Here is a 21,420-nt window from a genome sequence, read left to right as displayed (position 1 = left end):
ATCTATCTATCTATCTATATCTATACCTATATCTAAAGAATTACAACTATGTACACAATAACGAACGAGAAACTACGAGTAAGCTAGGGAAGTGGAGGTCAGCTAAGCCGCGCTCCACTGTTCCAACGACCGACACGGGTGGATGGGTCGGCTGGGGTATATATCCGGTGCCATAGTGGTGCCACTCCAGGGGGTGCCCAGCTGACCCACCGAGTGTTGCTAGGGTAAAAGTCTTCCGACGAACGTGCACGCGACGCGCGCACACCTAACTGGAATGGATATGAGCAACACATCTTGAAGAACTATGCTACAATAGAGAAAGAAGGCCTGGCCATTGTGTAGGCTCTTAAGAAGCCACCTTTTCAGGTGGTGCTTTACTGTGTATACTGACCACTCCTCTCTGAAGTGGCTGCATGAAATGAGTTTAATGCCAAATTTCTAAGCTGGAGTTTGACCCTCCAAGATTATGACATGGAAGTGATTCATGTTAATAGGAGTGAAAATGGTATAGCTGAAATCTTGTCACAAAGCAGGGTACCTGAACTTCCCTAGGTCACTTGTTAAAATGACTCTGCTCAGTGCAGGCTCAAATGGAGAAGGGATGTGACAGTGGCAATTTTTGGTAATATTTTTATGAATTCTATGTGTGCCTCAGTTTCTTCTATATGCTGCATTGTTACCCAGTGGGGTGGAAATGGACTGTTTGCTTCCAGGGCAGGCTAAGAGACGTAGGTGTGGGCGTCACCTGCCAGTCTGGGCCTTGACCATAGGTGCTGACTTCTGCTCCCATTGGTGGGTGCTTGACCCCTCCTCTGCCCCTGGCCCCGCCCCGACTCCACCCCTGCCCTGCCCTCATTCCAACCCCTTCCCCAAAGTCCCTGTCATAACTTCGCCCCCTCCCTGCCCCTATTCCAATTCCTTCCCCAAATCCCCGCCCCAGCCCCACCTCCTCCCTGAGCGCGCCATGTTCCCGCTTCTCCCCCTCCATCTCAGCATGCCGCCAAACAGCTCCCCAGGCACCCAGCTCCAATGTCCAATGCCTGGCCAGTCCCTGTTACCCCTGGGTACCCAGTTCCTATCCCCAGCACCCGGCCGTTTCCTATTATCCCTAGCACCCAGTTCCTAACCCTTGATTCTGGCCATTCCCTGCCCAGCCCCACACTGTTCACCCTGTGCCCTGTCTGGCTGGTGGCAGTACCTGTGACGGCATTCTCAGGTATGGCCACGTCTCTGGTGCTGCGGGGGAAGCGCACGCCCCGGTAGCTCTCTTCCTGCAGGTAGATCACCACCACACCAGTGGAGGAGAGGGCTGGTTGGCCCAAGTCAGTGGCCAGGATGAAGAGGGTGCGCTGGCGCTGGCTGAGAGAGCCTAGGGGCTGCAGCAACTGGATGGCGCCAGTGTAGGAATTGATGGCGAAGCTGGGATTGGGTGTGGCAAACCGGTACAGGATGGAGGCGTTGGCACCTGCATCTTTGTCCTCAGCCCGCATAGTGGCCACCACCTGCTTAGGTGGCGTGTGGCGGGAGAGATTGACGGAGAGTGGGCTGTGCAGGAAGGCAGGCGCATGGTCGTTGACGTCTCGCACGGTGACCGTGACACGCACGGCTGCACTCTTGGGCTCCCAGGGTGCCGAGTCCACGGCTTTGGCCAGGAAGCTGTAAGTGGGGCGGCGCTCACGGTCCAGGGCCTGGGCACTGGTGATGCGCCCGCTCTGCGGTTCCACCTGGAACATGCCCAGCGACTCATTGCCCAGGTAGTAGGAGACCTGCCCGTTGGTGCCCTCATCTGGGTCCAGTGCCACCAGCTGCAGGACCAGTGCCCCAACGGGCAGGTCCTCAGGCACCTCCACAGTGTAGGCTGCCTGTGCAAAGCGTGGTGCATTGTCATTGAGGTCCAGCACCCGCACACTCAGAGACATGGTGGCACTGCGCTGGGGTGTGCCGTGGTCTCGTGCCACCACAGTCAGCCGGTAAGAGGCCACCAGCTCTCGGTCCAGGCTGCGCGACGTGGAGAACACACCAGAAGCAGGGTCCAGGATGAAATCCTGGGCAGGGTCTCCATCTGGGAGAGAAGAGATTGGAATGAGAGAACCTCCCTGATATGGGCTGGGGGTGGGGGAGCAAGGGACCCTCCCGATATGGCTCAGAGGGGGTGTGGAAGCAAGGGACACTTCCTGATACTGCCCAATGGGAGGGGGATGGGAATGATGGACCTTCCCTGATATGGTGCCCTGTAGCTCTGCAGACAGACCCCTGTAGGCAAGGACCCATGGGGCAAACAGGGACGGGGTCTCTCCCCTCTGAATTACACAGCAAATGGCCCACAACTGGCACCACCTCAGTGGCAAACACTCCCCCAGTGCAGAGCAGAAGTGGCAAACCCCAACAGGGTGCACAGTCTAGCCCCATCCCAGCACACCCCATGACCACTCTTCTCAGCTGGCCCCCAGGAGCCCCAAGAACGAGGCACCGGAACCAGCTGCAGGGCTCTGACCTGGACCAGATGGCTGGTGCTGCAGACACCTCACCACAGAGCTGTGTGCAAACCTCAGCCCGACCCCCTGATACAGACTCAGCAGGCACAGATAGGAGGGGACTGGGGAGACTCCAGGAGGAGCAACTGCAACCAATGTTCACAGCCCTGGAGGCACACTCTACCCTGGAGGCACCCTTGGAGGGGCAGCAGTCAAAAGCCTGGTGTGGATTGTACCCTGTGCCCCAGGGGCTGCAGCATACATGGCAGACGGGGCATTAATGCTCATGCCAATGATCTCAGAGAAGGACCCCTGCTGGGGTCGGAAGGGGGAGCACCAGCACAGCGTGAGCCATGTGCCCCATGGCCCTCACCCATAACATGGTACTCCAGGCGCCCGTTCTCGCCCGCATCCAAGTCTGTGGCCCGCAGGGTGTAGAGCGCCACGCGGCTCTGGTTCTCGGGCACCTCCAAGGAGCAGGACTTGCTCTCGAAGCGTGGAGCATGGTCATTTTCATCTCCCACTAAGATCCGCACTGTCACTTTGGCCAGGTTGGAGGGCAGGCCACCATCCCGGGCATAGACTGTGGGAAGAGAGAGGGGGGTCCTGGAGACCCTAGGTGCCACCCAGGGGGACCACAACCAACGCCTGCAAGTAGCAGCTCCACCATGCCCTGTCTCCCCCAGCCCGCACCCTGTGCCCAATCTGGGTGCCCTCCACTCTCCTGTCCCTCTCCCTTCCTGCCACACCCACCCAACACTCTAACACCAAAACCTGAACATTCCTCACTCCCTTTCTCTGCCCCACACAATACGCCTCCTTTCTCCAGCAAACATACTGATTTCCATGCCAGCTGGGAGCCCAGCTGGGCCCCCTCCCACCTCCACCCCTTAGTCCCTGTTTCCCTTACTGCCACTCTCTGCTTCCCATAGAGCACCTTCCCCCCCCGTGCCCAACCCCCAGGTCTGGCCATACCTGTTAGCACGTGCTGCTCCCGCCTCTCCCGGTCCAGGGAGTGCATGGTGGTGACAAGCCCAGTCTGTGGGTGGATGGAGAAGGGACCCCCAGAGAGGCCCCCATATGATACATGCCCATTGGCCCCTGCAAGGAGAAACCTCTGGTCTGAAGGGGTAGGTGCAGACAGCTCCTGCAATGGTCCCAGGATCAGGCCCTCTTTCCACTCCCCCCCACCCCAGGCCTCTGCACCCACTGCACCTCCTCCCACCCGCCCCAGGCCATGCTCCCTTCCCTTTCCTCACAAAGAAACAGTGTGGGGGTTGGGTGGGGAAAGACCCCTAAAGGCACGAGGGAAGAGGCAGAAGTGGAGATGAAAATATCGCAGGCGAACAGCTTGGCTTAACAGTGAAATCCTACGTGGCTCTGGGAAGAAGGATAAAGGAGTTTGAGGCGCAAGTGGTGTTCTCGTCTATCTTCCCTGTGGCAGGAAAAGGCCAGGGTAGAGACCGTCGAATCGTGGAAATCAACGAATGGCTACGCAGATGGTGTCGGAGGGAAGGGTTTGGATTCTTTGACAATGGGATGGTCTTCCAAGAAGAAGGATTGCTTGGTAGAGACGGGCTTCACCTCATGAAGAGAGGGAAGAGCATCTTTGCAAGCAGGCTGGCTAACCTAGTGAGGAGGGCTTTAAACTAGGTTCACCAGGGGAAGGAGACCAAAGCCCCGAGGTAAGTGGGGAAGTGGGATACCGGGAGAAAGCACAAGCAGGAGACTGCAAGAGGGGAGGACTCCTGTCTCAGACCAAGAAAGCGGGACAATCAGCGAGTTATCTTAAGTGCCTATACACAAATGCAAGAAGCCTGGGGAACAAGCAGGGAGAACTACAAGTCCTGGCACAGTCAAGGAATTATGATGTAATTGGAATAACAGAGACTTGGTGGGATAACTCACATGACTGGAGTACTGTCATGGATGGATATAAACTGTTCAGGAAGGACAGGCAGGGCGGAAAAGGTGGGGGAGTTGCGTTGTATGTAAGAGAGCAGTATGACTGCTCAGAGCTCCAGTATGAAACTGCAGAAAAACCTGAGTGTCTCTGGATTAAATTTAGAAGTATGAACAACAAGGGTAATGTCGTGGTGGGAGTCTGCTACAGACCACCAGACCAGGGGGATGAGGTGGACGAGGCTTTCTTCCAGCAACTAACAGAAGTTGCTAGATCACAGGCCCTGGTTCTCATGGGTGACTTTAATCACCCCGATATCTGCTGGGAGAGCAATACAGCAGTGCACAGACAATCCAGGAAGTTTCTGGAAAGTGTAGGGGACAATTTCCTGGTGCAAGTGCTGGAGGAACCAACTAGGGGAAAAGCTCTTCTTGACCTGCTGCTCACAAACAGGGAAGAAATAGTAGAGGAAGCAATAGTGGATGGGAACCTGGGAGGCAGTGACCATGAGATGGTCGAGTTCAGGATCCTGACACAAGGAAGAAAGGAGAGCAGTAGAACAGAGACCCTGGACTTCAGAAAAGCAGTCTTTGACTCCCTCAGGGAACTGATGGGCAAGGTCCCCTGGGAGAATAACATGACGGGGAAAGGAGTCCAGGAGAGCTGGCTGTATTTTAAAGAAACCTTATTGAGGTTGCAGGAACAAACCATCCCAATGTGTAGGAAGAAAAGTAAATATGGCAGGCGACCAGCTTGGCTTAACAGTGAAATCCTTGCTCGTCTTAAACACAAAAAAACAGCCTACAAGAAGTGGAAGATTGGACAAATAACCAGGGAGGAGTATAAAAGTATTGCTCAGGCAGGCAGGAGTGAAATTAGGAAGGCCAAATCACACTTGGAGTTGCAGCTAGCCGGAGATGTTAGGAGTAACAAGAAGGGTTTCTTTAGGTATGTTAGCAACAGGAAGAAAGTCAAGGAAAGTGTGGGCCCCTTGCTGAATAAGGGAGGGAACCTAGTGACAGAGGATGTGGAGAAAGCTAGTGTACTCAATGCTTTTTTTGCCTCTGTCTTCACAGACAAGGTCAGCTCCCAGACAGCTGCACTCTGCAGCACGGTATGGGGAGGAGGTCACCAGCTCTCTGTGGAGAAAGAAGTAGTTCGGGACTATTTAGGAAAGCTGGCCGAGCACAAGTCCATGGGGCCGGATGCGCTGCATCCGAGGGTGCTAAAGAAGTTGGCCAATGAGATTGCAGAGCCATTGGCCATTATCTTTGAAAAATCATGGCAATCGGGGGAGGTCCCGGACGACTGGAAAAAAGCTAATGTAGTGCCCATCTTTAGAAAAGGGAAGAAGGAAGATCCAGGGAACTACAGGTCAGTCAGTCTCACCTCAGTCCCTGGAAAAATCATGGAACAGGTCCTCAAGGAATCAATCCTGAACCACTTAAAGGAGGGGAAAGTGATCAGGAACAGTCAGCATGGATTCAGCAAGGGCAAGTCATGCCTGACTAACCTAATTGCCTTCTATGATGAGATAACCGGCTCTGTGGATGAGGGGAAAGCAGAGGATGTGCTATTTCTGGACTTTAGCAAAGCTTTTGATACAGTCTCCCACAGTATTCTTGCCAGCAAGTTAAAGAAGTATGGGCTGGATGAATGGACGGTAAGGTGGATAGAAAACTGGCTAGATGGTCGGGCTCAACGGGTAGTGATCAATGGTTCCATGTCTAGTTGGCAGCCGGTATCAAGTGGAGTGCCCCAAGGGTCGGTGCTGGGGCCGGTTTTGTTCAATATCTTCATTAACGATCAGGAGGATGGTGTGGACTGCACCCTTAGCAAGATTGCAGATGACACTAAACTGGAAGGAGTGGTTGATACGCTGGAGGGTAGGGATAGGATACAGACGGACCTAGACAAATTAGAGGATTGGGCCAAAAGAAATATGATGAGGTTCAACAAGGACAAGTGCAGAGTCCTGCACTTAGGACGGAAGAATCTCATGCACTGCTACAGACTAGGGACCGAATGGATGGGCAGCAGTTCTGCAGAAAAGGACCTAGGGGTTATGGTGGACGAAAAGCTGAATATGAGTCAACAGTGTGCCCTTGTTGCCAAGAAGGCTAATGGCATTTTGGGTTGTATAAGTAGGGGCATTTCCAGTAGATCGAGGGATGTGATCATTCCCCTCTACTCAGCAGTGGTGAGGCCTCATTTGGAGTACTGTGTCCAGTTTTGGGCCCCACACTACAAGAAGGATGTGGATAAATTGGAGAGAGTCCAGCGGAGGGCAACAAAAATGATTAGGGGGCTGGAGCACATGACTTATGAGGGGAGGCTGAGGGAACTGGGATTGTTTAGTCTGCAGAAGAGAAGAATGAGGGGGGATTTGATAGCTGCTTTCAACTACCTGAAAGGGGGTTCCAATGAGGATGGATCTAGACTGTTCTCAGTGGTAGAAGATGACAGAACAAGGAGTAATGGTCTCAAGTTGCAGAGGGGGAGGTTTAAGTTGGACATTAGGAAAAACTTTTTCACTAGTAGGGTGGTGAAGAACTGGAATGGGTTACCTAGGGAGGTAGTGGAATCTCCTTCCTTAGAGGTTTTTAAGGTCAGGCTTGACAAAGCCCTGGCTGGGATGATTTAGTTGGGATTGGTCCTGCTTTGAGCATGGGGTTGGACTAGATGACCTCCTGAGGTCCCTTCCAACCCTGAGATTCTATGATTCTATGATTCTATTTAGAAAAGCTGGACAAGCACAAGTCCATGGGGCTGGATGCGCTGCATCCGAGGGTGCTAAAGGAGTTGGTGGATGTAATTGCAGAGCCATTGGCCATTATCTTTGAAAACTCCTAGCAATCCGTGGAGGTCCCAGATGACTGGAAAAAGGCTAATGTAGTGCCCATCTTTAAAAAAAGGTAAGGAGGAGGATCCAGGGAACTACAGGACAGTCAGCCTCACCTCAGTCCCTGGAAAAATCATGAAACAGGTCCTCAAGGAATCAATTCTGAAGCACTTAGAGGAGAGGAAAGTGATCAGGAACAGTCAGCATGGACTCCCCAAGGGCAAGTCATACCTGACTAACCTAATTGCTTTCTATGAGGAGATAACTGGGTCTGTGGATGAGGGGAAAACAGTGGATGTGTTATTCCTTGACTTTAGCAAAGCTTTTGATACGGTCTCCCACAGTATTCTTGCCAGCAAGTTAGAGAAGTATGGGCTGGATGAATGGACTATAAGGTGGATAGAAAGCTGGCTAGATTGTTGGGCTCAGCGGGTAGTGATCAATGGCTCCATGTCTAGTTGGCAGCCGGTATCAAGTGGAGTGCCCCAAGGGTTGGTCCTGGGGCCGTTTTTGTTCCATATCTTCATTAATGATCTGGAGGATGGCGTGGACTGCTCCCTCAGCAAGTTTCCACATGACACTAAACTGGGAGGAGGGATAGATACGCTGGTGGGTAGGGATAGGATACAGAGGGACCCAGACAAATTAGAGGATTGGGCCAAAAGATAATTCCCCTCTATTCAACATTGGTGAGGCCTTATCTGGAGTACTGTGTCCAGTTTTGGGACCCACACTACAAGAAGGATGTGGAAAAATTGGAAAGAGTCCAGCAGAGGGCAACAAAAATGATTAGGAGGCTGGAGCACATGACTTATGAGGGGAGGCTGAGGGAATTGGGATTGTTTAGTCTGCAGAAGTGAAGAATGAGGTGGGATTTGATAGCTGCTTTCAACTACCTGAAAGGGGGTTCCAATGAGGATGGATCTAGACTGTTCTCAGTGGTACCTGATGACAGAACAAGGAGTAATGGTCTCAAGTTGCAGTGGGGAGGGAGGTTTAGGTTGGATATTAGGAAAAACTTTTTCACTAGGAGGGTGGTGAAGCACTGGAATGGGTTCCCTAGGGAGGTGGTGGAATCTCCTTCCTTAGAGGTTTTTAAGGTCAGGCTTGACAAAACCCTGGCTGGGATGATTTAGTTGGGGATTGGTCCTGCTTTGAGCAGGGGGTTGAACTAGATGACCTCCTGAGGTCCCTTCCAACCCTGATATTCTATGATTCTATGTCAGGAAGGCTGAGGAAAGGAGACAGCTGTGGCCAGGCTAAGGGGGACCTGGCCAGGCTTGGGGTGAGGAGAGAGTGGGGAGGGATTGCTGCCTGGTGATAGTCATTCATAGATTGTAGGGCAGGAAGGGACCTCGAGAGGTCGAGTCCAGTCCGCTGCCCTCATGGCAGGACCAAATACTATCTGGAACATCCCTGATAGAGATTTATCCTAACCCTAACCCAACCTCCCTAGGCAGTTTATTCCAGTGTTTAATCACCCTGACAGTTAGGAACTTTTTCCTAATGTCCAACCTAAACCTCCCTTGCTGCAGTTTAAGCCCATTGCTTCTTGTTCTATCCTTAGAGGCTAAGATGAACAAGTTTTCTCCCTCCTCCTTATGACACCCTTTTAAATACCTGAAAACTGCTATCATGTCCCCATTCAGCCTTCTCTTTTCCAAACTAAACAAACCCAATTATTTTATCTTCCAAACCTATCCCCTTCCCATTAGCATTCACTATGTTAGACTCCTAGCATGACAGCACCCTTGTTTTTTACCCCTTTTAGCCTAACCCAGAGACTCTCCACACTTCTGTCTCCTATGTCCAACTCCACCTCAGTCCAAGTGTGTACAATATATAAGGCAGCACCTACTCCCTTTTTCCCCTGTCTATCCTTCCTGAGCAAGCTGTACCCATCCACACCAACATTCCAATCATCCCTCAGGCCAAGGCCACACTGTGGGGGCAAAGGTGATTGTGACATGGATTGGTGTGGGTCTAGTGTGACAGGGCTCCATTCTCAGATGCCCCTCAATGCTTAGGGATTGGCTCCCTCATCTCCCCCAGGAAAGGCGCCTGACCCTGGGACTCCCTGGATACTGGAAGGCCTGTGGTGATCACGTTCTCTTCAGCCCCTAGGCCAATTCCTTTGGCGCAGCATTGACCCAGCCAACCCCCTTTCCCCCCAGGGCCACCTGTTCCAGCCCCAAGGCTCTCACCCAGGTCGCAGTCTGTGGCCAGCAGCTGCAGCACAGGGCTGCCCGCTGGCAGATTCTCCATGACACTGGCCTCATACTCAGCCCTCTCGAAGGCAGGTGCCTCATCATTAACGTCCAGCACCAGCACTGTCAGCAGCTGCATGGACGAGCGGCGCGGGAAGCCGTGGTCCATGGCCACCACTGTCAGGTTGTGCTGAGACACCTCCTCACGGTTCAGAGCACGCACAATGGAGAGGGCACCTGGGGAGACACCAGAACAGGCTAAGCCTGGGATAGAGTCACAGGCGGCTGGGCTGAGTCAGGGTCACTGAGGTCAGGCTCCACGCTTGGTGGCCCACGGCACTACAAACGCCACACCTTGGGCTGCGGAGCCACACCCAGCATTCCCTGCACATGCTGGCATCTACCTGTTTCTGTCCCTCATGCTGTGGTCGGGCACCTCCTCCCTCTTGGGCCCCATGGGAAATCTCTTACTCACTGCAGGCTGGGTCAAGAATCTACTGTCACCACTGCCACCATCCTCCCACTCAGTACCCAGGCCTCCCAGATTCTCCTTATCCCTTGTGTCTACCTGTCTTCCCCTCCCCCACCTCCCTCACCTCTTTCCCTTCCCCCCTTGTGTCTCCCGTGTCCCTTCCCCTCCCCCACATCCGTCACCTCTTCCCCTTCCCCCCTTGTGTCTCCTGTGTCCCCTCCCACCCCCCACATCCATCACCTCTTCCCCTTCGCCCCGTGTGTCTCCCGTGTCCTCCCACCCCCACATCCGTCACCTCTTCCCTTCCCTTGTGTCTCCCGTGTCCCCTCCCACCCCCCACATCCATCACCTCTTCCCCTTCGCCCCTTGTGTCTCCCGTGTCCCCTCCCACCCCCCACATCCGTCACCTCTTCCCCTTCCCCCCTTGTGTCTCCTGTGTCCCTTCCTCCCCACATCCGTCACCTCTTCCCCTTCCCCCCTTGTGTCTCCTGTGTCCCCTCCCACCCCCCACATCCGTCACCTCTTCCCCTTCCCCCCTTGTGTCTCCCGTGTCCCTTCCCCTCCCCCACATCCGTCACCTCTTCCCCTTCCCCCTTCTGTCTCCTGTGTCCCCTCCCACCCCCATCTGTCACCTCTTCCCTTCCCCTTGTGTCTCCTGTGTCCCTTCCCCTCCCCCACATCCGTCACCTCTTCCCCTTCGCCCCTTGTGTCTCCTGTGTCCCTTCCCCTCCCCCACATCCGTCACCGCTTCCCCTTCCCCCTTGTGTCTCCTGTGTCCCTTCCTCCCCACATCTGTCACCTCTTCCCTTCGCCCTTGTGTCTCCTGTGTCCCTTCCTCCCCACATCCGTCACCTCTTCCCCTTTGCCCCTTGTGTCTCCCGTGTCCCTCCTCCCCACATCCATCACCTCTTCCCCTTCCCCTTCTGTCTCCTGTGTCCCCTCCCACCCCCACATCCATCACCTCTTCCCCTCCGCCCCTTGTGTCTCCTGTGTCCCTTCCTCCCCACATCCATCACCTCTTCCCCTTTGCCCCTTGTGTCTCCCGTGTCCCTTCCCCTCCCCCACATCCCTCACCTCTTCCCTTCCCCCTTCTGTCTCCTGTGTCCCTTCCTCCCCACATCCGTCACCTCTTCCCTTCCCCCTTGTGTCTCCTGTGTCCCTTCCTCCCCACATCGGTCACATCTTCCCCTTCCCCTTCTGTCTCCTGTGTCCCCACCCACCCCCCCCCTCCATCACCTCTTCCCCTCTTGTGTCTCCCGTGTCCCTTCCCCTCCCCTCCCCCACAGCCCCAGCATCTCCATAGGCCCCTCTTACCTGTGCTGGGGTTCAGGTGGAACCGCCCCTCAGCGTTGCCTGCCTGCAGCGTGTAGCTCACCCGCCCATTCTCGCCCAGATCCCCATCCCGTGCCACTATATGCAGCACCATAAAGCCAGTGGGCTGGTCCTCCATGATGCTAACGGTGGCTGGCGAGAGGAAGATGGGTGCGTTGTCGTTCTCATCTGTCACAAAGACACGGGCAGTGACGGCAGCGGAGCGGCGCTGGCTGACGTTGCGGGCCTGGTCTGTGGCCTCCACCACCAGCAAAAAGGAGGGGGCAGCCTCGCGGTCCAGCCCCTGCTGGAGGCTCAGCAGCCCAGAGTGGGCATCCAGCTGGAAGTGGGAGCCAGGAGGCTCCTGGCGCAGCAGCCTGTAGCACACCTGGCTGTTGGGGCCAGCACCGTCTCCATCTACGGCCTGGAAGGTGAAGATGGATGTGCCGGCCTGGGTGTTCTCGGGCACCACAATAGTGATGGGGTCCTCGGGAAAGGCAGGTGCCTGGTCGTTACAGTCCTGCACTTGGATCTGCACCAGCACCAGCCGGCTGGCAAGGTAGCCGTGCTGCGTGTCCTCGGCACTGACATGCAGTGTGTGCTGTGCCCCAACCTCATAGTCCAGCTCCCGCGCTACGTATATCTCCCCCGTCACGCTGTCCACCACAAAAGTGCCATCCCCACCCCCTCCCAGGAGGGTGTAAGTCAGATGCCCCTGTGCAGAGGCCTCAGGCGGTGCCACCGAGCCAATCACTGAGCCGGGTCTGACTCCTTCTACCAGGTGCAGTGTAACCACTGTGGCGTCTGGCTGTGGCAGCACCCGGGAGGATGGCAGCACCTGCAGGTGGAGAGAAGGGAAAGGAGAGTGAGAGTCTGAAGTGGGACCTGCGGGATTGGAAGAGGTGAGGTGGGAGGGGGGGAGCTGTGGGGCAGCAGTGAGGATGTGAGGCGGGAGGGGAGGTTGTGAGGAAGTAATGGGGATGTGAGGCGGGAGGGGGGACCTGTGAGGCAGGAGGGGGAGCTGTGGGGCAGTAGTGGAGATGTGAGGTGGAAGGGGGGCGTTGTGGGGCAGTAGTGGGGACCTGTGGGGGCAGTAGCGGGGATGTGAGATGGGAGTGGGGACCTGTGAGGCAGTAGTGGGGATGTGAGGCAGGAGGAGTAGCTGTGGGGATGTGAGGTGGAAGGGGGAGCTGTGGGGGCAGTAGTGGGGATGTGAGGCAGGAGGAGTAGCTGTGGGGATGTGAGGCAGAAGGGGGAGCTGTGGGGGCAGTAGTGGGGATGTGAGGCGGGAGGGGGGAGCTGTGGGGCAGTAGTGGGGATGCGTTGCCTCACTCCTTTACTGGGTCCCAGAGCCATTGACACCTATATTCAACTGAACAGAACTGAGACTGGGAACTATGAACAGTTCAAAAGAATCTTATTGCTTAGGTTTGAGCTAACCCTGAAGGCAGAAGTAATCAATTATTTTTGTCCAGGTCAAAGATTTCACGGTCTGTTCAAAAGTGCCTGGCAGGCCGGATTTGGCCCACGGTCTGCCTATTGCCTACCGTGGCCTAAGGCCTAAGGCATATAGGAAAAGGTTTTGGCATGTGCAATAGAACAAAAGGCTGGCACAGGTGGGGTAAAGGAGCTGGGGTCACTTCCCTTGAATAGATATGCGGACAGAGTTGGCACCAGGGTTTGGTTCCTGGGTTAGTGTTTTTGTTGTGTGGTGTGTAGTTGTTGGTGAGTATTTGCTTCAGGTTGGCGGCTGTCTGTAAGCGAGGACTGGCCTTTCTCCCAAGGTCTGTGAGAGTGAGGGATCGTCCTTCAGGATAGGTTGTAGATCCTTGATGATGCATTGGAGAGGTTAACCGAATCACATTCCAAAACTCCTTTCTGTAAACCACCCTTCCACTAACTAGGAGATAATGCAGGCAGAAGCCCAGCAGCAGAGTGGGGGCTATCCAGTTTATTGCACTGAGTGTAGCATGTATGATTACCTGCCCTGTGGGTGGGTGGTGTATGTGTGCAATCGGTGCAAGGAACTCCTGGCCCTCAGAGACCATGTACGGACTTTGGAGGCCAGGGTGGCAGAACTGGAGGAGCTAAGAGAGGCAGAGAGGTATGTTGATGAGGCTTTCCGGGACACTGTAGAATTGTCCCACCTCTGCTCAGAGAGCTCCTGTGCTGTTGAGGAGGAAGAACGGCCCAGGGAAGTAGAGCAGTCAATGGGAGCAGAGGGAAACCTTCCCGTAGTTGGGACCCTCCTTCCAGATGGTGCTGGGGTTGCCTCTTGCACTGAGGTTGCCTCTCCGGGGGAGGGAACTCCAGTTTCTAGGAAAAGGCAGGTGTTAGTAATGGGAGATTCGATTATTAGAAATGTAGATAGCTGGGTCTGTGATGACCGGGAGAACCGTATGGTGACTTGCCTGCCTGGTGCGAAGGTTGCGGATCTCTCGAGGCATCTAGATAGACTTATGTGTAGTGCTGGGGAGGAGCCGGTGGTCGTGGTACATGTAGGTACCAATGACATAGGGAAGGGTAGGAGAGATGTCCTGGAAGCCAAATTTAGGCTGCTAGGGAAGAGACAGAAATCCAGGACCTCTATGGTGGCATTTTCAGAAATGCTCCCAGTTCCACGCGCAGGGCCAGGTAGGCAGGCAGAGCTTCAGAGTCTCAATGCGTGGATGAGACGATGGTGTAGAGAGGAGGGGTTCATGTTCATTAGGAACTGGGGAAACTTCTGGGATGGGAGGAGCCTATACAGGAGAGATGGGCTCCACCTAAACCAAAGTGGAACCAGACTGCTGGCACTAAACATTAAAAAGGTTGTAGAGCAGTTTTTAAATTAGGAGATGGGGGAAAGCCGACTGCTGCAGAGGAGCATGTGGATCGGACACAGACTTCTCTTAGGGGAGAGTCTGATCATAGAGAATCTCCAGGTTATAGTCAGGAGCAGAGGACGGAAGAGGATAATGTAAGGGCCGGATCAGATGATAAACAGTCACATAAAAAAGAATCTGGCACATCAGAAAAAGGCAGGCTAATAAACAGGGACAAGTTTTTAAAGTGCTTGTACACAAATGCCAGAAGTCTAAATAATAAGATGGGTGAACTAGAGTGCCTTGTGATAAAGGAGGATATAGATATAATAGGCATCACAGAAACCTGGTGGTCTGAGAGCAATCAATGGGACACAATCATTCCAGGGTACAAAATATATCGGAAGGACAGAACAGGTCATGCAGGGGGAGGAGTGGCACTATATGTGAAAGAAAGTGTAGATTCAAATGAAGTAAAAATCTTAAGCGAATCCACATGTTCCATAGAGTCTCTATGGATAGAAATTTCATGCTCTAGTAAAAATATAACATTAGGGATCTATTATCGACCACCTGACCAGGACAGTAATAGTGATGATGAAATGCAAAGGGAAATTAGAGAGGCTATCAAAATTAAGAACCCAATAATAGTGGGGGATTTCAATTATCCCCATATTGACTGGGAACATTTCACTTCAGGATGAAATGCAGAGATAAAATTTCTCGATACTTTAAATGACTGCTTCATGGAGCAGCTGGTCCGGAACACACAAGGGGAGAGGCAACTCTAGATTTAATCCTGAGTGGAGCGCAGGAGCTGGTCCAAGAGGTAACTATAGCAGGACCACTTGGAAATAGTGACCATAATACAATAGCATTCAACATCCCTGTGGTGGGAAGAACACCTCAACTGCCCAACACTGTGGAATTTAATTTCAAAAGGGGGAACCATACAAAAATGAGGGGGTTAGTTAGACAAAAGTTAAAAGGTACAGTGACTAAAGTGAAATCCTGCAAGTTGCATGGGCCCTTTTTAAAGACACCATAATAGAGGCCCAACTTCAATGTATACCCCAAATTAAGAAACACAGTAAAAGAACTAAAAAAGAGCCACCGTGGCTTAACAACCATGTAAAAGAAGCAGTGAGAGATAAAAAAGACTTCCTTTAAAAAGTGGAAGTCAAATCCTAGTGAGGCAAATAGAAAGGAGCACAAACACTGCCAACTTAAATGCAAGAGTGTAATAAGAAAAGCCAAAGAGGAGTTTGAGGAACGGCTAGCCAAAAACTCCAAAGGTAATAACAAAATGTTTTTTAAGTACATCAGAAGCAGGAAGCCTGCTAAACAACCAGTGGGGCCCCTTGATGATCAAAATACAAAAGGAGCGCTTAAAGACGATAAAGTCATTGCGGAGAAACTAAATGGATTCTTTGCTTCAGTCTTCACAGCTGAGGATGTTAGGGAGATTCCCAAACCTGAGCTGGCTTTTGTAGGTGACAAATCTGAGGAACTGTCACAGATTGAAGTGTCACTAGAGGAGGTTTTGGAATTAATTGATAAACTCAACATTAACAAGTCAGCGGGACCAGATGGCATTCACCCAAGAGTTCTGAAAGAACTCAAATGTGAAGTTATGAACTATTAACTAAGGTTTGTAACCTGTCCTTTAAATCGGCTTCGGTACCCAATGACTGGAAGTTAGCTAATGTAACGCCAATATTTAAAAAGGGCTCTAGGGGTGATCCCGGCAATTACAGACCAGTAAGTCTAACGTCGCTATCGGGCAAATTAGTTGAAACAATAGTAAAGAATAAAATTGTCAGACACATAGAAAAACATAAACTCTTGAGCAATAGTCAACATGGTTTCTGTAAAGGGAAATCGTGTCTTACTAATCTATTAGAGTTCTTTGAAGGGGTCAACAAACATGTGGACAAGGGGGATCCAGTGGACATAGTGTACTTAGATTTCCAGAAAGCCTTTGACAAGGTCCCTCACCAAAGGCTCTTACGTAAATTAAGCTGTCATGGGATAAAAGGGAAGGTCCTTTCATGGATTGAGAACTGGTTAAAGGACAGGGAACAAAGGGTAGGAATTAATGGTAAATTCTCAGAATGGAGAGGGGTAACTAGTGGTGTTCCCCAAGGGTCAGTCCTCGGACCAATCCTATTCAATTTATTCATAAATGATCTGGAGAAAGGGGTAAACAGTGAGGTGGCAAAGTTTGCAGATGATACTAAACTACTCAAGATAGTTAAGACCAAAGCAGATTGTGAAGAACTTCAAAAAGATCTCACAAAACTAAGTGATTGGGCAACAAAATGGCAAATGAAATTTAATGTGGATAAATGTAAAATAATGCACATTGGAGAAAATAACCCCAACTATACATACAACATGATGGGGGCTAATTTAGCTACAACGAGTCAGGAAAAAGATCTTGGCGTCATCGTGGATAGTTCTCTGAAGATGTCCACGCAGTGTGCAGAGGCGGTCAAAAAAGCAAACAGGATGTTAGGAATCATTAAAAAGGGGATAGAGAATAAGACTGAGAATATATTATTGCCCTTATATAAATCCATGGTACGCCCACATCTTGAATACTGTGTACAGATGTGGTCTCCTCACCTCAAAAAAGATATTCTAGCACTAGAAAAGGTTCAGAAAAGGGCAACTACAATGATTAGGGGTTTAGAGAGGGTCCCATACGAGGAAAGATTAAAGAGGCTAGGACTCTTCAGCTTGGAAAAGAGAAGACTAAGGGGGGACATGATAGAGGTATATAAAATCATGAGTGATGTTGAGAAAGTGGATAAGGAAAAGTTATTTACTTATTCCCATAATACAAGAACTAGGGGTCAACAAATGAAATTAATAGGCAGCAGGTTTAAAACAAATAAAAGGAAGTTCTTCTTCACGCAGTGCACAGTCAACTTGTGGAACACCTTACCTGAGGAGGTTGTGAAGGCTAGGACTATAACAATGTTTAAAAGGGGACTGGATAAATTCATGGTGGCTAAGTCCATAAACGGCTATTAGCCAGGATGGGTAAGAATGGTGTCCCTAGCCTCTGTTCGTCAGAGGATGGAGATGGATGGCAGGAGAGAGATCACTTGATCATTGCCTGTTAGGTTCACTCCCTCTGGGGCACCTGGCATTGGCCACTGTTGGAAGACAGATACTGGGCTAGATGGACCTTTGGTCTGACCCGGTACGGCCTTTCTTATGTTCTTAGGTTTTAGTTGGGGGTTGTAGGTGATGGCTAGTGGCATTCTGTTACTTTCTTTGTTAGGCCTGTCGTGTAGTAGATGACTTCTGGGTGCCCTTCTGGCTCTGTCAATCTGTTTCTTCACTTCACCAGGTGCGTACTGTAGTTTTAAGAATGATTGATAGAGATCCTGTAGGTGTTTGTATTTATCTGAGGGACTGGAGCAAATGCGTCTGTATCTTAGAGCTTGGCTGTAGACAATGTGATGGTGGCCTGGATGGAAGCTGGAGGCATGTAGGTAAGTATAGTGGTCAGTAGGTTTCCAGTATAGGGTGATGTTTATGTGACCATTGCTTATTTGCATTGTAGTGTCCAGAAAGTAGATCTCTTGTGTGGACTGGTCCAGGCTAAGATTGATGGTGGGATGGAAATTGTTGAAATCCTGGTAGAATTCCTCAATGGCCTCCTTCCCATGAGTCCAGATGATGAAGATGTCATCAATGTAGCACAAGTAGAGTAGGGGTGTTGGGGACGAGAGCTGAGGCAGCATTGTTCTAAGTCAGCCATAAAAATGTTGGCATACTGTGGGGCCATGCGGGTACCCATAGCAGTCCTGCTGACTTGAAGGTATAAATTGTCCCCAAATCTGAAATAGTTGTGGGTGAGAACAAAGTCACAAAGTTCAGCCACCAGGTTTGCCGTGACATTATCGGGGATACTATTCCTGACGGCTTGTAGTCCATCTTTGTGTGGAATGTTGGTGTACAGGGCTTCTACATCCATAGTGGCTAGGATGGTGTGACTTTTAGCAGATCATAACATTTCCGCTGATACCTCACACGGCCTGCTTTATAAGCAAGATCATAATTATATATAAATGAGGAATATGGGGGTTACAGGACACTCCCCCAAGATATAGAATGTCACAGTACCTATTACACCTCTGGCATTTAAGGCAGCGATGAGGCTCCTCCACTCTTGTCTGTTTCTGGCAAGTCTTTCAATGGTTCCCCAGCTGTGCCCAGCTTTCAGAACTCTTTGCCATGCTATTTTTGGGCAGTCTTGTTTTTGCTTGCTTTCAGGTATCCGTCTTATTGCTATTCTGGTGAGAGAATCAGTTTCCATCTGAAGCACTTGGCCAATCCATCTTCAACACCTCCTGGTAATGATGATGCTCATATCTTATTGGCTGCACTGTGTGAATAGGTCTTGGTTTGAGATTGTTATGGGCCAAAAGATATGGAGGATTTTTCTGAGGAAGGTTGTATGGAATGAAGACAGTTTGGACATGTCATACTTTGTCATTCCCCAGCATTCTGCACTATAAAGTAGTATTGAAAGTATGCAGCTCTGATAAATCCTGAGTTTGGTTTTGGTGTTGTATTTTGATGATTTCCAGACCGTATTTAAGCTCCTGAGGGTGTTCCTGGCTTTACTGATTCTGTTCTGGATGTCCTGGCTTGTTCTACCATCCTGGCTGATGGTGCTGCCCAAGTATATGCAGGGCCGGCTCCAGCGTTTTTGCCGCCTCAAGCGGTGGCGGGGTGGTGGCGGGGAGGAAGCTGCAACTGGTGGCACTTTGGCAGCAGCTCTACCACCGCCGCTTCTCAACAGCAATTAGGCAGCAGGTCCTTCCCTCTGAGAGGGACTGAAGGACCCGCCGCTGAATTGCCCCCAAAGAGCCAGATGTGCCGCCCCTTTTTGGCCGCCCCAAGCACCTGCTTGCTGCGCTGGTGCCTGGAGCCGGCCCTGAGCATATGAATGTTTCTACATTGGTGAAACATGGTCCTCTATCCGTACTGGTGATGGTGAGGCAATATTAAAGGTCATAATATCTGTCTTATTGCAATTGATTTTCAGTCCAATTTGCTGGCTGAATAGCTTAAGTCAAGTTGTTTTTTCTTGTATATGGTGTTGGGTATGTGATAGGAGAGTGACATCATCTGCAAAGTCCAGGTCTTCCACAGATAAGAAGGGTGTCATAGAATCACAGAACTGGAAGGGACCTTGAGAGGTCATCTAATCCAGTCCCCTGCACTCAAGGCAGGACTAGACCATCCCTGGCAGGTGTTTGTCCAACCTGCTCTTAAAAATCCCCAATGATAGAGATTCCACAACTTCCCTAGGCAAATTATTCCAGCGCTTAACCACCCTGACAGTTAGGAAGTTTTTCCTAGTGTCCAACCTAAACCGCCCTTGCTGCAATTTAAGCCCATTGCTTCTTGTCCTACCCTCAGAGGTTAACAAGAACATTTTTTCCCCCTCCCTCTTGTAACAACCTTTTATGTACTTGAAAACTGTTATGTCCCTTCTCAGTCTTCTCTTCTCCAGACTAAACAAACCAAATGTTTTCAGTCTTCCCTCATAGGTAATGTTTTCTAGACCTTTAATAATTTTTGTTGCTCTTCTCTGGACTTTCTCCAATTTGTCCACATCTTTCCTGAAACGTGGCGCCTAGAACTGAACACAACACTCCAGTTGAGGCCTAATCAGTGCGGAGTAGAACGGAAGAATTACTTCTCGTCTCTTGCTTACAATACTCCTGCTAATACATCCCAGAATGATGTTCACTTTTTTTGCAACAGTGTTACACTGTTTAGCTTGTGATCCACTATGATCCCCAGATCCCTTTCTGCAGTACTCCTTCCTAGGCAGTCATTTCCCATTTGGATGTGTGCAACTGATTGTTCCTTCCTAAGTGAAGTCCTTTGCATTTGTCCTTATTGAATTTCATCCTACTTACTTCAGATCATTTCTCCAGTTTGTCCAAATTTCAGTTTAAATTTTAATCCTATCCTCCAAAGCACTTGCAACCCCTCCCAGCTGGGTCTCCCTCCATTTCCCCAGGCAGCTCCAAACTGAAACCCCCTCCAGCCGTCTCACCCTGCCAAACCCTGTTGACTCCTCCAGTCTTTGTCCAGATTCCCAGGCAGAAGGTGTCACCTGGCCCCAACCCCCTCCTGGACTCAGGTTACGTGCTCACGTGTCATCCCTCAAGTGAAGTCACTCCCTGATATTCTACCACCATCCAGCACCAATGCAGACAGTATCAGTAAAACTCCCACGCAACATTCCCAGGTCAATACTCCCCACTCCGTCACAAGCACAAGCCTGTCTCTTATTTCTATCTCAACCTCAGGCCAAGTGTATACGTTTTTAATGTATAAGGCAACACCTCCTCCCTTTTTTCCCTGCCTGTCCTTCCCGAGCAAGCTGTACCCTTGTCGATCTAATGCCTCTTTGCGAGTCTTTTGTTGTACACCATATTACCCAGTAAGCATTGTCTGGTTTCTATGGCATTCCATGTGCTGGGTGTAATCCACTCCTTTCTATTCTTCTGCCTGTAGCCTAGACAGGTTTCACTGCTCTGTTTATAGATTGTTATTACCTTGTCTCACTTCTTGTTGATCTCCTCATCTGCGTTCTCCTCTCTTCATCAAGGTCTGCAAGTGCCTGAAACCTGTTCTTTAACTGCAGAATGAAGGCTTTCGGTATTTCCGGGGACTTTAGCTTGTCAACGTCATAACATCTGTGTCAGGGGTTCTCAAACTAGGGGTCGGGACCCCTCAAGGGGTTGCACGGTTATTACATGGGGGAACATGAGCTGTCAGCCTCCACCCCAAACCCCGCTTTGCATCCAGCATTTATAATGGTGTTAAATATGTAAAAAAGTGTTTTTAATATATAAGGGGGTCACACTCCGAGGCTTGCTATGTGAAAGGGGTCACCAGTCCAAAAGTTTGAGAACTACTGGTCTATGTTTCTTGTTTGGTGGGCCCACACTTCTCAGTTTTAGCTTGATGGAGGCTGTCACAAGGGGGTGGTCGCTGCCAACATCTGCACCCCTTCTCATTTTCACATCAGTCAGTGAGCATTGCCATTTGCCATTGATCATCATATGGCCAATCTGGTTCTTATCTCTGCCATTTGGAGAACATCATGTCAGCTTGTGAATTTCATGATGTTGGAATAGAGTTCTGCTGATGACTAAGTCATTCATATTGCAAAAATCAACAAGCCTTTCTCCGTTTTCGTTCATGGTGCACACCCATGTCTTCTCATTGCTCTGTCATTGTTTGTGTTGTCTTTACCGACTTTGGCATTCAGATGCTGCTAGGGGAAAAACTTTCTGATGACTGTGCACGCGATGCACGCATACCTAATTGGAATCAATATGAGCAATCACTCAAAGAAGAACA

General features: G+C 50.9%; 1 protein-coding gene across 3 annotated transcripts in view; it reads right to left on the bottom strand.

Annotated features, from left to right (window-relative positions):
• The window catches only part of DCHS1 (dachsous cadherin-related 1), a 153,246-nt gene that overhangs the window by 42,877 nt on the left and 88,949 nt on the right, over positions 1 to 21,420 (bottom strand). For all 3 annotated transcript variants that reach the window (XM_039497313.1, XM_039497304.1, XM_039497321.1), the window contains exons 10-14: positions 11,213 to 12,047; positions 9,424 to 9,663; positions 3,450 to 3,575; positions 2,848 to 3,057; positions 1,199 to 2,062 (exon numbers count right to left, since the gene is read on the bottom strand). In XM_039497313.1, coding sequence (XP_039353247.1) covers positions 1,199 to 2,062; positions 2,848 to 3,057; positions 3,450 to 3,575; positions 9,424 to 9,663; positions 11,213 to 12,047 — 2,275 coding nt within the window. The remainder of the gene's footprint in view (positions 1 to 1,198; positions 2,063 to 2,847; positions 3,058 to 3,449; positions 3,576 to 9,423; positions 9,664 to 11,212; positions 12,048 to 21,420) is intronic.

The sequence above is a fragment of the Mauremys reevesii genome, linkage group 1, assembly GCF_016161935.1.
Source record: "Mauremys reevesii isolate NIE-2019 linkage group 1, ASM1616193v1, whole genome shotgun sequence".
Taxonomy (NCBI): Eukaryota; Metazoa; Chordata; order Testudines; family Geoemydidae; genus Mauremys; species Mauremys reevesii.
Note: the sequence above shows the minus strand (reverse complement) of the source record. Positions and strands in the feature narration are given on the sequence as shown.